At 39.4% G+C, this 13,984-nt stretch overlaps 1 protein-coding gene across 6 annotated transcripts; it reads right to left on the bottom strand.

Annotated features, from left to right (window-relative positions):
- Nucleotides 1–2,067: 2,067 nt before the first annotated feature.
- Nucleotides 2,068–12,962, bottom strand: hgsnat (heparan-alpha-glucosaminide N-acetyltransferase). Of its 6 annotated transcripts, none has more exons than XM_040145629.1 (19): nucleotides 12,823–12,962; nucleotides 11,448–11,544; nucleotides 10,296–10,411; nucleotides 10,046–10,182; nucleotides 9,269–9,387; nucleotides 9,050–9,119; nucleotides 8,622–8,691; nucleotides 8,003–8,106; nucleotides 7,611–7,687; nucleotides 7,429–7,459; nucleotides 6,551–6,711; nucleotides 6,250–6,365; nucleotides 5,900–6,021; nucleotides 5,214–5,340; nucleotides 4,903–4,989; nucleotides 4,672–4,749; nucleotides 4,402–4,472; nucleotides 3,640–3,752; nucleotides 2,068–3,310 (listed from the first exon to the last, which is right to left on the bottom strand). In XM_040145629.1, the coding sequence occupies exons 1-19, from the start codon at nucleotides 12,898–12,900 to the stop codon at nucleotides 3,129–3,131; spliced, it is 1,956 nt and encodes a 651-aa protein (XP_040001563.1). In that variant the 5' UTR covers nucleotides 12,901–12,962; the 3' UTR covers nucleotides 2,068–3,128. The 6 variants fall into 6 exon arrangements, with proteins under 6 accessions (XP_040001563.1, XP_040001566.1, XP_040001567.1 ...); XM_040145632.1 differs by having other exon boundaries at nucleotides 11,339–11,544; nucleotides 12,823–12,961; XM_040145633.1 differs by lacking the exon at nucleotides 12,823–12,962 and adding an exon at nucleotides 12,119–12,282 and having other exon boundaries at nucleotides 11,339–11,544.
- Nucleotides 12,963–13,984: the final 1,022 nt, after the last annotated feature.

Consider the following 13,984-nt stretch of genomic DNA (forward strand, 5'->3'; position numbering starts at 1 on the left):
CAGGCGTGGGAAAGTTACAAGTCGCGCGAGAACGGAAAAACTCTCACAATAGACATGAATGAAGGTAGACCGATTATATCGCGAGATGAAGGGGCACCCTCACAACTTGCTTTTTTTTCACAAGGCACCACAGTGGAACTCGATTCCCACGCCTTATTGAGCAATAAACTACACCTCTCGACGGTGAAGAGACAGAAAGCACAGCTTAAAGATAAATATGAACTGTAACGCTGGGAATACAAATTATTGTATAAATTCTTCACACGACCTTTGTGAGACTAATAATCATTCTTCTTAGGGACATTACAGTGCGTCCCCGGTTTTAACAAGGCTTAAAGACTGATCAGAGAGAAATGACCACATAAGAACAGCGTTACAATAAAACTCAAGACCAAACTCAAACAACAGCAGCAACATTTTGGAATGAGATTTATTACATAAAATTGTGAACATAAAAAAAAAATTAAATGTATAAAAGTTTGACAAAATGAACTCCATCAATGAAGACAGTACTAGATGCGCAATTCATCAAAAATCTCTCACAGTATTTCGATATCCTACCTGTTGATCACATGGTTTTGTAAAATTAGTTCATAAAAGTATTGTTTCTATTGACTGCTAATCGCAGCAGGGGACACATTTATACAGTACTGTGGGAGTAATGGCAAAACAGCTTTATGATGAGGCAAGACATCAAATATACACTCAGTTGGCAGTTTACCAGGTATATGTAGCTAAAACTAATGCGGTTTAATACAACAATCCTGCAATAAATCCTCCCTTCGTGATGGTTATAATGTCCGGTTTGTGTTGAAACTGATTTAGAGAGGTGTTGATTCAACTTTATGGTCATCTTGGAGGGTGCAGTTTGTGGTGTGGATGAACTGAATTGTGTTATACATTACAAATAGGTCTTTCTATTTATTTGTTCAACCCGTTTATATCATATATCAGGACTGTTGTATTACACTGCATTAGTTTTAGCTGGGTGTACCTAATAAACTTACAACTTAGTGTATAATGTATTTTTTTTTTTTTTTTTTACTATACATAGGCAACATACAGTATAATTTCATTCTGGAAAATCATGAAACATTTAACACAATGTGTTGAGGCTGGCGAGAGAAAGACAAATCCTTTCTGGTAATGCAAACATAACAATGAGCATGTGTAATAAAATAAAAGGGGAAATTCTTTGACGTCTGTTTCTGCAAACTGAAGCATTGGATAAAAACACATGCATTTAACCAAAATGCAAAACAAGCACTGTGGGTTTCAATAGTCATTTCACATGCCCTCCTTCACTTCCCCTCAGCACTTGGTAACACGCAGCATCATATACATCACACCACTGGACCCTTGCTAAGCGAAGGAGCGGGGTCAGAGGGGAGCAGCGGATAACAAATGGAAAACACTTGTATTTGAGCCGGCCTACCAACATACAATAATAAATGATGAATAAATCTACGCAGACAGCTGAAGAATTAAATATTGCAGATGTTTAACTTTGCTGTTTTAAAACCTCTACACACTGTTTTCTCTGTTTAAATATCACTTCCACCCTCAATTGTGCAGTGGAAATGATGAGAGATCAAAATGCATTCTTGGTAGTCTTTTCTTTAATGTGTACATCATTTATTGTCTCCTTCTGCTCTTGAAGAGTCAATCTCACAAAAAACCCACTTCAGCTTTCAGAGTAATGCCACGGTACTTAAGATGGCAGCGGGGATTCTCCCAAGGGGAAGTCCAGAAGGGCTTATTAAACCACTACTGCAACACCCTGCTGCTGTAGGCCGTGGCACAAGACGATGAATGAAAACCTGCATCTATAACAAACAGTCAAATAGTAGATTAACAATGTCAGTCTTCGTAGTTCAAAAAATTCTCAAACTATTCTTGGACAAGTTCTTCCTGAGTCAGTTAAGATATCTGGCAGGGATTAGCTGCGTCATATCTGAAGATCTTTGGAAAAAAAATGTCTATAAACATTTATAGTCCAATAAGCAGTGACTAAACATTAAAAAATTGTGCTGTTTGAAAGAAAAAACCCCATATATGTTCAGAGAAAGACAAATCCTTTCTGGTAATGCAAACATAACAATGAGCATGTGTAATAAAATAAAAGGGGAAATTCTTTGACGTCTGTTTCTGCAAACTGAAGCATTGGATAAAAACACATGCATTTAACCAAAATGCAAAACAAGCACTGTGGGTTTCAATAGTCATTTCACATGCCCTCCTTCACTTCCCCTCAGCACTTGGTAACACGCAGCATCATATACATCACACCACTGGACCCTTGCTAAGCGAAGGAGCGGGGTCAGAGGGGAGCAGCGGATTACAAATGGAAAACACTTGTATTTGAGCCGGCCTACCAACATACAATAATAAATGATGAATAAATCTACGCAGACAGCTGAAGAATTAAATATTGCAGATGTTTAACTTTGCTGTTTTAAAACCTCTACACACTGTTTTCTCTGTTTAAATATCACTTCCACCCTCAATTGTGCAGTGGAAATGATGAGAGATCAAAATGCATTCTTGGTAGTCTTTTCTTTAATGTGTACATCATTTATTGTCTCCTTCTGCTCTTGAAGAGTCAATCTCACAAAAAACCCACTTCAGCTTTCAGAGTAATGCCACGGTACTTAAGATGGCAGCGGGGATTCTCCCAAGGGGAAGTCCAGAAGGGCTTATTAAACCACTACTGCAACACCCTGCTGCTGTAGGCCGTGGCACAAGACGATGAATGAAAACCTGCATCTATAACAAACAGTCAAATAGTAGATTAACAATGTCAGTCTTCGTAGTTCAAAAAATTCTCAAACTATTCTTGGACAAGTTCTTCCTGAGTCAGTTAAGATATCTGGCAGGGATTAGCTGCGTCATATCTGAAGATCTTTGGAAAAAAAAATGTCTATAAACATTTATAGTCCAATAAGCAGTGACTAAACATTAAAAAATTGTGCTGTTTGAAAGAAAAAACCCCATATATGTTCAGAGAAAGACAACCATCATAGTTTTGACAAAATAAAAAAGTTTCAGATTATAACTCCAGCAAGTCTGATGTAACAAGGTCCTCTGCTATTATTGTCCAAAGGATCCATCATTTAGGGGCTCCACTTCTAAATTTTCCAGAAAATCTTCTTTCTGTAGAGCACATAGGAGATGAACACCCAACAGGAAGTAGCCACGAGATTCTGGGTGAGGTGTTCAGCATGGGATTGGCTGTTGGCCATGCGCCAACGGAAGGGGAAGTACTCCTCAAACACTTCATGGCCCACATACACAAGGATGGAGTTCATGCCTGGAATCATGCACACAGGTGAGAGTAGAGCAGAGGTCATGATGCTTACAGAAAAATTCAGACAGAATTTATAATTGGTATATTAGGTCATTTTACTCCTTAGTAGCCTAAAGACCATTCCAGTTCAGTGGTTTTGTAGATTTACTAACCTTACAAGTACTGATATTTAACTGCATGTTTAACCATGATCTCTACATCAAACTCAATTAGAAAGTATTAATTTGGGTGATCAAAGCTTGCCTTGGTGAGCATCTGGTTTAAAGGTCAAAAATTCACATTCCTAAAGTCGTCCACTAAGCCAGCTCATCATTTCTGATAAAAGTCCTCACCAGGGTAGTAAAAAGGTGCTCCAGACCACCACTTCTTTACATCCACTGTGTAATAGACCAGGACTAGCAGCACAAAGGCAAAACAGGCCAATGTTGTCACATAGGACAGAGACCTAGACATCAAATGGACAGAAACATGCAGAATCGTTAAAGATGACGTTCACTGCAAATATGTATTTCTCAAGGATATTCCTGTAGATTTGGGGAGTTTTCCGTTGCCTGGAGATCTTCTACAATTTCTCTCTGGTCTGACGTCACAAAGCTACCCTCATACAATTCACGACAACTACACACCTGTGAAGCACATTATTCACATTGGCTTGTGATAAAGGTTAACATAGTTACACTATTGGACTGCATTTACTGATGAAATATTTGTGTGTTCAATATTTAGGACTAGGGAGGTGGCTGGCTAGTAATGAAATGCAAATATGAAAAAACCTGGATAGATAGCGTGTTTCTTTTTAAACATTTGAAAATGAAGTGAGGAAAGAATGGACTACAAGATGTATTGTCCCACAAGCTGGGAAATTGTCATTAACCCACCAAAACAACATGAGGCTCAAAAAAAGCACCATGCAGCAAACCAAATAACAGTAACAGAGCCAGTATAAAGAACTACAGGCCACCATAAATTAGTAGTTAAAACTCCCTAGTCTTAGCAGCCACTTCCCCAAAAATTCAGTCAACAGCTGCGCCACAAAAAAAGCAATTGCTGAGCAAACCTTGTTCCATCTGAAAGTGCATATAAGCAAACTTTACCATAGGTTCTTGTTGACAGGAATGAAGCCCTGGTCTGTGGAACACTTGGTCAGAACTGCTGATATGGCTCCCTGTGTGTAATACAAGACTTTATTATTTAACAATCCTGAAAATAAATGTGTTTGGGAAAAGTCAAAAACACTGTGACTGAGATACGACTCTGCAACACAATGAGTCTTTGAATAAACTCAGAAGTAACAACAAATTGTAATACAAGTGTGTACATACTGTATAACTACAAGATGTGATATAACAAGTTAATGTGCTTACCAATAGGAGACCCCATATAAGAAACCTTGACATTATACTTGTGTGGAGATCTCTGTAGTGCAAGATTATTTTTCCTGCCTGGGGAAATTAAAAATACGACAGTTAAAACCAAAAATTGATTCCCTTTGACTTTCCAATGAGTTATATTATCATCAATTTTTGACATCAGAAATCCATAAAAAAGCAAGAGACAAAAAGTAAGAGAGAATAAGATAAATGTACTTTACAAACCTGTAATCCAAGAAAAGCCATGAGGATAGAGTTGATGCTGCCAAGAACACCTTCTGGATCATATGGCATGTGAGTTGCATAAATAACCTTAATTAAAATGGAAACAGAAGTAGATTTTTGTAAATTGTACCTAAGTTTTGACACAGTTTACCCTTTCATCACCTGTCATGTCAGCATGGTTGGGGTTGGAAGTGTGTGTTGGCCTGTGAGTGAGAAACCTGATAAGTAAGCCCAAGCTTAACATCCCAAGTTATAAAAAGACTGAATGTGTCTGCTGTTGGTATGTTTGGCTTGTTTTGCTGGTCACTAACCCGTGACGAGGGAGTCTGGTATATGTGGTCTTCTCCCAGCAGCCAACGGTCAATGAAACCAGCAGCTCCACCGGTGCAGTTAGCGTATAGGCCCATGTCCCCAATCCCACCGGGACCAAGATAGCCTCTGTTCAAAAGAGTGGGGTGAGTCAGTATTATAAATGTAGGATAAAGGTTATTGAGAGCAATGTTAAGGCTTAAAAGCAAACCAAGTTGGAATGGGGATTTGGAAAGAATTTTATCATCTCTGATTTCAAATTGATTCTGCTTATTTAAACACTTGTTAATTATTTTATCAATTCCTTTATGATATATTGTTAAGAAAAACTATATACAGGCTTGAATGTTGATTTTAATGTTACCCCAGTTTCATCATTGTTGAGTAAAAGCAAGTAAGTAAAAATTACAGTAATTACAGGAAGCAAATTAATATCAACACAACAAGTATACATTTGTAAATGCTGAAAATGAGTTAGTGTTAGACACTAGTAAAGCCTAGCCTGATAATCAGACTGAACTGCCATTACATTTCACTTCATTATAAAAAAAACAACACAAACATACAAATGCGTAAAGACACATTACACAAATAGTCATTCGAAATAGACAAAACCTTGTTGCTTGCTGAGCATTTCCCTTATTACGTGGGTACAAAAAGACACACAAGCATCCCCTGTTTGACTCACGTTGGGCAGTCTGGTACAGGAAGTGTGAAAGTGAGGACTAGCCATATGGTTTCTAAGAGAAGCACAAACAGCCAAGCTGGCCAGTACAGCAAGATGTCAAGGCCAGGGGACCACCAAGCACCCTGGAAAACACAGACAGTCCTCAAACACTTTTGTCCTTCTTCAAAATACATTTAGCATAAGCACATGTATCATAATGAGTAAAAAAAAGACTACAGTCAGGAGATCAGAATGAAGTTTTGCTTTTATGTTTCGCAGTAGATGTGGACATTATTTTAGGGGATTCTTGTACTAGTAGAGCACTAAATAAAAAGTTAAAGAATGAGGGTAAAATGGAGCTGTTGGCTGACCATTGTAAGGATGTCAAGGTGACCTCTCGCCACCAACAGATCCAGGCAGGCTACAACTAGGTATGACCAGGCCAAGCGCTGCAACACACCTGGGATCCGCAGGTTGTCCCAAGATACTGTGGAGTGGATGAGAATGAAAGGTGAGCACACAGGCAGGCAGGAAGACACAAACAAGTAAAGAAAGGAAGAAATAACCTTACAAGTCCACAGTATGGAACACTAATAAAGAACATGGTCTTATAATCATCTGCATAAATGGTTTGGGTAGTGGTAGTCAACATCAAAGAAGTGTGTCACTCACATGGACCCTGGCAGTAGTTTGGGTTGATAATGAAGACACCGATGATGAAGAGCTGCAGGCTCCTCCACACAACTTTCCTCAGCAGCGAGCAGCGTGTCGAGCCTGCACACAGCAGGGAGTTGATTGACAGTGCAACGGATGTCCCCATTATGAACACAAACCTGGTGGAGGACGGAAACACAAAGTGTGAGAAGATGAGACAAATAGAGGAGTGAGGTGAAAATGAGATGAGGCTCATTCAAAAGATGAGCACTGGTTTTATACTTGGCTGAAAGCTTTACCAAAGGAACAAGGGAACTGAAAAAAAGCTTTATTGTACTTTTTTTTTTGCTTATTTTTGTTTTTAGTGACAGCTGAAGTTTTAGTCTGGAGAACATTTTCAAATCCAGATACCATGAAGAAAGTTCAACGTTTTGGTTTGCAAACAGGATTGGCTAATAACAAAAAACAAAAAACAAAAAAACAAAAAAAACAAACTTAAAAACACACGATACCAGCACAAGTAACAAAAAACTGTAGCAACATACACAACACATGGGCAAATACCAGTTGGTCAGGGAAAGAAAGAAGGTAATTCATGTTCCAATGAATTGAAAATGTCTTGCAACAAATTTTGAACACTTTTATTTTATGTGCAAATTCCACAGTGTAACTGGAATAGGGGTCAATGAGTTTGTAGTTTTCGCACTCTTTCATATATACATATGGTGTCATTATTACAACATAAAAGAATATTACAACTATATATTTACTTTAATGTGTGAATGGATGAGTAGAGTCAAATAACTGTCCCGTTCTAGAGGGGGGGGGGTAAACTAATCTGCAGAACTGAGACCTGCTAGAGAAAATCTGTAGAAGAAAATCTGAATTGAGCTTACCAAGGGAAGACTAGATCTGCAACAGTAAGACCTGTAAGGAGATAAACGGGAAACACAGGCTTCAAAATTGAATACAATACCAAGGCTGATACCAAGGCAGGTTACAAAGATCTGTGATCAATGAATGACATGGTTAAAAAAAATAAATAAATAAAATAAAAGTAGAACCAGTTGGAGCTTACCATTCCAGCTTTCGTGTCTAAAGAACCAGTATCGTCCCCCTCCATAGTTCACAAACACCATAATTACTAAGGAAATACTGAAGGAAACAGAAAATATTTAACACTACTGAAAAGCACTGAGCACTGCAGGCAAGAGATTACAGAAATACAGCTAAATGGTTCACTTTGGAAGAAAGATCCCTTGAAACAAGTACTACAACCTCAAGGCACTGGATCAATATGAATATTATCAGTAGCGGCTCATTAATGACTGACAATGCTGGTCTCAGCTGCCAAAATGTCACACTGCAGTTAAAATCACATGATACAGTGTAACAACAGATCAGACCAAGTGGTAATTCAGATAATATATTTCTTTGAGCAAGTTGAGCTGCAGGAGTAAGGGGGGCTACCCTCTGAATGTGTCCAGAGATCGCAGCCTCTTGCTGGGGTTGGGTGGGGGAGGGAGGATGTTGTCAGTGACTGGTGCCACTGTCCTGCCAGGGGAGCCCAGTTCCTGAATGGTGAAAGCAAAGTTAAATATTAAGATTACTCAGTTGGAAGCATACACACCTCTGCCCACAGAGTCATACATACTGGTTAATACCTTTCCCTTGAGGGTTTGAAAATGATTGAAAAACATTTCTAGACACAAGCAGCCTGTAACTGATTTTGAGCAACTTTTCAATATCTTTGATTTGAAAAAGTAATGAAGCCTCCATTCAAAAAGCTTGTAAATCTCTCCACTAAAACCTTTATTTGTTTTTGTTTTTGTTTTAACAGCCCCAGAGAGCCAAGTGATGCAGCTTGCCTAATAAATGTATGCGGGATATATTATTTAAAATTTTTTAGTAGTAAATGTGCCACATTGTACAAAACAAACATCCAAAGTGCTTTATAATACAAAATAAAAATACACAGGGTATCAGGACATCACTCACTTTAAAATATATGAACAAATCTGTTAACAAAGCTGTTAGTTTTTTACTACTTTTGGTGTACTTAAAATTTCCCTACATAGTAACTACTTACAGAGTTGATGAGCCTCTCCATCTCTATGGAGCCAGCCATTCGGAAGAGGATATGTCTTACTACATCAAGCCTGGACAAGAAATATTCAAACAGGTTAGGAGTAATTCTACAATATGCACAAACTCAAGGTACAAGGCACGGTTAGGACACAAAAATACAGCAGCAGTTGGTCTCTGTGCTTAGCAGTGATTTCTGTTTATACGAGAGAAGATTATGCCACAGCACCGAAACAAATATCGAATGAAATTTTCAAATCTCATGAAATAAGGCTATCATTACTTTCATATATCATCAGTAGATTTGATTTTGTTTGTATATGTACTCTGTCAATTTTCTACTTGGTACAAAACTCATCACAGCTCTACTTGGGAATTCACTGCATAAATAGAGGAGAAAAAAAACAAAAAAAAAAAACAAAAAGAGATTACCCCAATATTGTTCTTCCAATGCCATACACAAAGGCCAGTCCAGCAAAGATAAGGAAAGCTACCAATATTGCTGGGAAAAGAAAGGGACAACATCAATTAGATGTTCTGTGTATTCTGTACAAGGTGGTAAGGGTGAATTTAGTGTAAAAACACTTATATGACATGATATATGTCCATGTCACAGAACCTCATGAATGCGTTTATGAGTGTGAAACTCACGTATGTAGCTGTTGACGGGGTCTGCATCAGTCACTACAGAGCAGTTGACCTCTGAGAGGTTGTTCAGATTTTTGACCCACAGAGAGTAGTTTCCCTGCTCCCCAAAATGGAGAGGAACCCTAGGAATTAGAGACGATATGCTAACCACATAGCAAGACAGCCGAACTGATCAACATATATGTACATTGTTATTCCATGGATCTTTAGTTTAAATATGTAGCTTGTTATTCAATAATGTTTCTGTAAGAAGATAGCTGGATGATACACCACACTCCCCTTGATAAAATGTGCAAGACGTTATGTCAGTTAAAATGTTGAATATTACAGTTTGCTTTTTGAAAAAAGCCTCTTTTCCCCATACACGGGATGGTTGGGAAATTAATATTCTTTTTGAAGATGTGCCACAGCATTTCAAATGTGAAGTGGAACTGTAAGGATCTGTGAAGACCCTCAAATGTTATATTGATTTATTCATTCCTAATTAGCCCAGCTGTGTTGTCATGTACATGAGGGATGTAAGACCATATCGCCAAATCCTATTTGATTTTCCATCCCACTAAAATGTTTGCTTAGGTACATATAAAAATAAGAAATGCTACATATTTAGGTGCATTTAGTTAATCTGTCAGAGACAGCTCCCTTTGGCTGGCAGATCAACTGTATATGACACTTAGAGAGTGAATGGTATTGTAATATTCCCAAACATTTGTATTGTATACCTTTTAATATATGTTAAGTCCTGGTGTATGGGAAACACGTCTGTGTTATTTAACTTACGTGCACAGCTCCAGGTTGACAGGAGTGCTGTTGAGCTGTAGTGTAATTTCGTGCTGTGTGCTCACAACAAAGTCAACTGAACTGGGCTGGCCAGGACTGGGTGCCCCCGGTACTACCCCAAGCTGCTGGTACAAACACTAGCACACAAGGAAACAAGGGTCCACATCAGAACACCATCATCCTCCTTATCTGGAATAAGTCATATATCCACGACCAACTGGAGGAGAATATTTGGTGTGGGTTAGCCTACCTGGTAGCAGCGCTCTGACATCCAGGACACCACCACCTCACTGTCCAGATCATTATTGACTGTCAGCAATGCCTCATCCATCTTCAGGACACTGTGCTTATGATAAGCAAAGCCAGCTGGAAAAGGGAGCAGCAGTACACATTTTGCAGATCAGTTGAAATCCACTGGAAAATCCATTTGCTGTACAGTAAAGGAAAACATGCAGAAGACTCTACATCTTACAATGTTTCTGTAGCTGACCACACCCAACTGTGAAGCCGCTGTTCTCTGAACAGACGATATGCACATTATTTCAATAATTAGAAACCCATAACACAATGCTTGCATTTACACTGGTTATAACATGAACCAAAAGCACGTGTAAAACAATCCCATCTTTCATAACTCCATGTTGACATAGATATTGTACAAGCCAGAGGTAATCATACCGGGAAGGCTTTGCTTTTTAACGCCTTGATAAAAATTACAGCTGTGCAAACAACTTTCAGTAACTTACGTCAAACCTACGGTTCTCTGCTAGCTTTATGGACGCGAAAGATACTCCATACCGAAGTGTGTGGAAGCTAGATGGGTAGCCAGAGCGAAAACAAAAACTGTCCAAAGAGCTACTGTAAGCTACAGTAAGCTACTGCCAGCTATCGCTGCTGTCATGAAGAGGAAAGCATGTGAGAGGGCTGAAATTATGGCTGCAGAGCTCCGTGGTCACATGCTGAATTAATCCGTAAAGTACCCCCAGGAGGGAAGTTCAAACGACTGGAGCTGAATCTTGGACAGCTAACTGTTTCTTCCTGTTGGTGCTAATCTACAGTTAGCTCCGAGCTAACAGATAGTATGGCTTAATAGTCAATTACTTCATCAACATATTTATCATGGTGAATCTACTCATCGTTGACGAAAGCAACCTTCATTGCGGCAATGTAATTGAAAGATATACAGGGGTTGATGTTTAGTTTTTTCCTGACATTAAGTAACTAGCTAGGTTGCTAACCATCTGGCACTATCCTGCTGTTAGTTTTTACTTGTCAACAGTGCTGTGTACTTACAGGTAGATATTTCAGCCGTTAGTGGTGCCACGCAAACGGCTACAACCAGAGCAATTGCAGCAAGGGAAAATATATATTTCTCTGTTTGTGTCATTTCTCTGTGCCTTGCCTGTTTCTCCCCTACGACTGAAGATGGTTCCTTTGGGTTTTTCTTGAGTTTCCTTTTTGCCATAATAGATCCCACTTCCGACCAGTTTGTTTTGACACTATAGTGGGAGCGAGAAGGGACAAAGTACATTATTAACGATACCTGTCCGTCGCCCTCCGCACGTCACTACCCATGGATCAATACCACTGAGGCGTACTTGTTTGGTTGTTTAATAAAAGGCTGTTCTAGTGTGCGTGATAATCAGTTTGCACACATTGTATTTGCTGTTGTAAAGACTCATTCTACATGAGATCCCAGAAATTGTGTAGCAAATTTTTGTGCAGGTGTCTGTACACTCCGTTGTTATGGAAACGTTGGCCCCAGTTATACTCTGCACAACCTCGGTCGCATGGCTTTCCTTTCGCCAAACTTAGGGGAAAAGAACATACGTGGTTTTTGCTTTTGTTTGTTTGTTTGTTTGTTTTTTCCGTCCAACTAGCAGTAGGCTATATATTCAAATATATTTCCGTGATCCCATAAATGACTCCTGTCTGTGCGGAAAGATCAAATGTTTGAATCCAGCTTTTCCACGGGCTTCGCGGCTCCGTTCTGCTCGTCTTTGCTGGAACGTACTGTACCATACGTTAACTCCGCGGCCGAGGAAGTTGCCATGGTAACGTTTATTCTCTAACCTACTCCAGAGGCTATAAGGGAACTAGTTCCTGTAGGTGTTAGGAAGTATCGCTTCCTTATCATTTTTTACAAACTAGGGAAATGTTTCAACTGAAATGTTCCCGATTACAATCTTTAACCAAATGACGGTAATAATCATGCGAGAGTTATCAAAGCCATCTTTCTTTTTTGTATTGTCGAATCACGCATGCGCGTAAGATATAATAGCAAGGATTCCTAATCGATGATCGAGTGAATCACCGGCGCCTCCCATCGGACTTCATCTATCACAATGGCAGATAAACAAAATTCCCAGAAAAGGTAATATAAATGTTAAACCGTAGATGGTGTTTAACCGCTTAGTTCAGTGTTAATAGTATCACAATATGATGACTAAATAGCCACAATGAAGTAACCATGTAGCCTGTTAAGACGGTTTATCGAAGTGGCTAGCTAGCAACGTTAGCTAACATTTCCACACTTTTCTCGCTGTTTTTCTGTTTTTTTGCAGTGTCAAAATAGCAGCTGGAGCCGTAGTATGTGTTGAAAGTGAAATCAGAGGAGATGTTACGATAGGTACGTTTTTTCGCCTTTCGTCACTGGCCAGTAAACACTGCTAAGTTGAGAAAACCTGCTTCTTTTTTTTTTTTTCAACATCTAAGCAGCTCATTCAGCGAATTCTTCAGATTTGCTTACTGCATTTGCGTGAGCCAGTCATACTTACTCGTGTTTCGTGTGTTTCCTCAGGCCCCAGGACAGTTGTCCACCCAAAAGCTCGTATTATTGCAGAAGCAGGACCCATAGTGATCGGAGAAGGGAATTTGATCGAGGAGCAAGCTCTGATTATCAATGGGTAATGTAAGATTCTCTGCACTTCAATGTATAACATATACATCACGATCTTACCCATCTTTTCATGCGGCCTATCTCTGTTTTGTAATCGTTCTTACCTGCATAATAATAAGTAATAAACTTGTTTGTTTGTCCTGCAGTTTCCCAGAAAACATCACACCAGATTCCGAGGTGGAACCAAAGACAATGACCATTGGCATCAACAATGTATTTGAAGTTGGCTGTGGTATCCTTTTTACTAGCCTGATCCGTCTTAATCTATAAATCAAGCAATTCCATGTTTTAAAAATCTGATGATTCTTAGCTACCAAGACCACAGTTTTTCCCTTAACGGGCAACTCACAGTATCACAAGCCCTGAAAATTGGGGACAACAATGTGATAGAATCTAAAGGTGGGATGTTTGCGTCTTTGTTTGGCTTTTAGTCTCTGTTCGTGTAGAGCAAGTAAAACCACGTCGCAGAGAAGGTTGGAGCATTTAGATGAATGCAGTCGCTAACTGTATGAAATATCATCTATGTTGTCTTCTAGCTGACGTTGGCAGGAACGTGATCCTCACCAGTGGCTGTATCATTGGAGCCTTCTGTCAGGTCAACACGTGCGAGGTCATACCTGAGAACACGGTCATCTATGGCTCTGGGTGTATGAGACGGGTTCAGACAGAGAGACCACAGGTATGGAAACACACACACACACACACACACACACACACACACACACACACACACACACATCCAGGCGACATTTTGGGGTGTAAATGGGTACCCCAGGCTTGTGATTAGCGGTGCATCTTCAAAACCAAAACATTCCATTACAATATGTGCTTACAGATGGACCACTAAAATGTAAGTTTGTGTCTGAGAGGTGTTGAATTAACTCATTAAATGTGGAGGCTTCAGTTTGCGATGGTGCTTTAGTAGATTGCATTGTAATTGTACAGGTTTTAGTGCTGGTGCTTATGGGTTTTGTATAGACAGGCAGAGTGCCCAGTTAATAATGCTGGGCACTTAATTCCTCACTAGTGGTTCATTATCC

This window comes from Xiphias gladius, chromosome 15, assembly GCF_016859285.1.
Source record: "Xiphias gladius isolate SHS-SW01 ecotype Sanya breed wild chromosome 15, ASM1685928v1, whole genome shotgun sequence".
NCBI lineage: Eukaryota > Metazoa > Chordata > Actinopteri > Istiophoriformes > Xiphiidae > Xiphias > Xiphias gladius.

What these genes read in the sequence shown, in the direction of transcription:
- hgsnat (XM_040145630.1), bottom strand. Translation starts at nt 11,576, where the DNA reads ATGTACTTTGTCCCTTCTCGCTCCCACTATAGTGTCAAAACAAACTGG. An exon ending in CCCCGTCAACAGCTACATAC is followed by an intron (nt 9,120 to 9,268) that starts GTGAGTTTCACA and finishes TTCTTTTCCCAG; the next exon opens with CAATATTGGTAGCTTTCCTT. An exon ending in CCTGTCAACAAGAACCTATG is followed by an intron (nt 3,753 to 4,401) that starts GTAAAGTTTGCT and finishes TTTGATGTCTAG; the next exon opens with GTCTCTGTCCTATGTGACAA.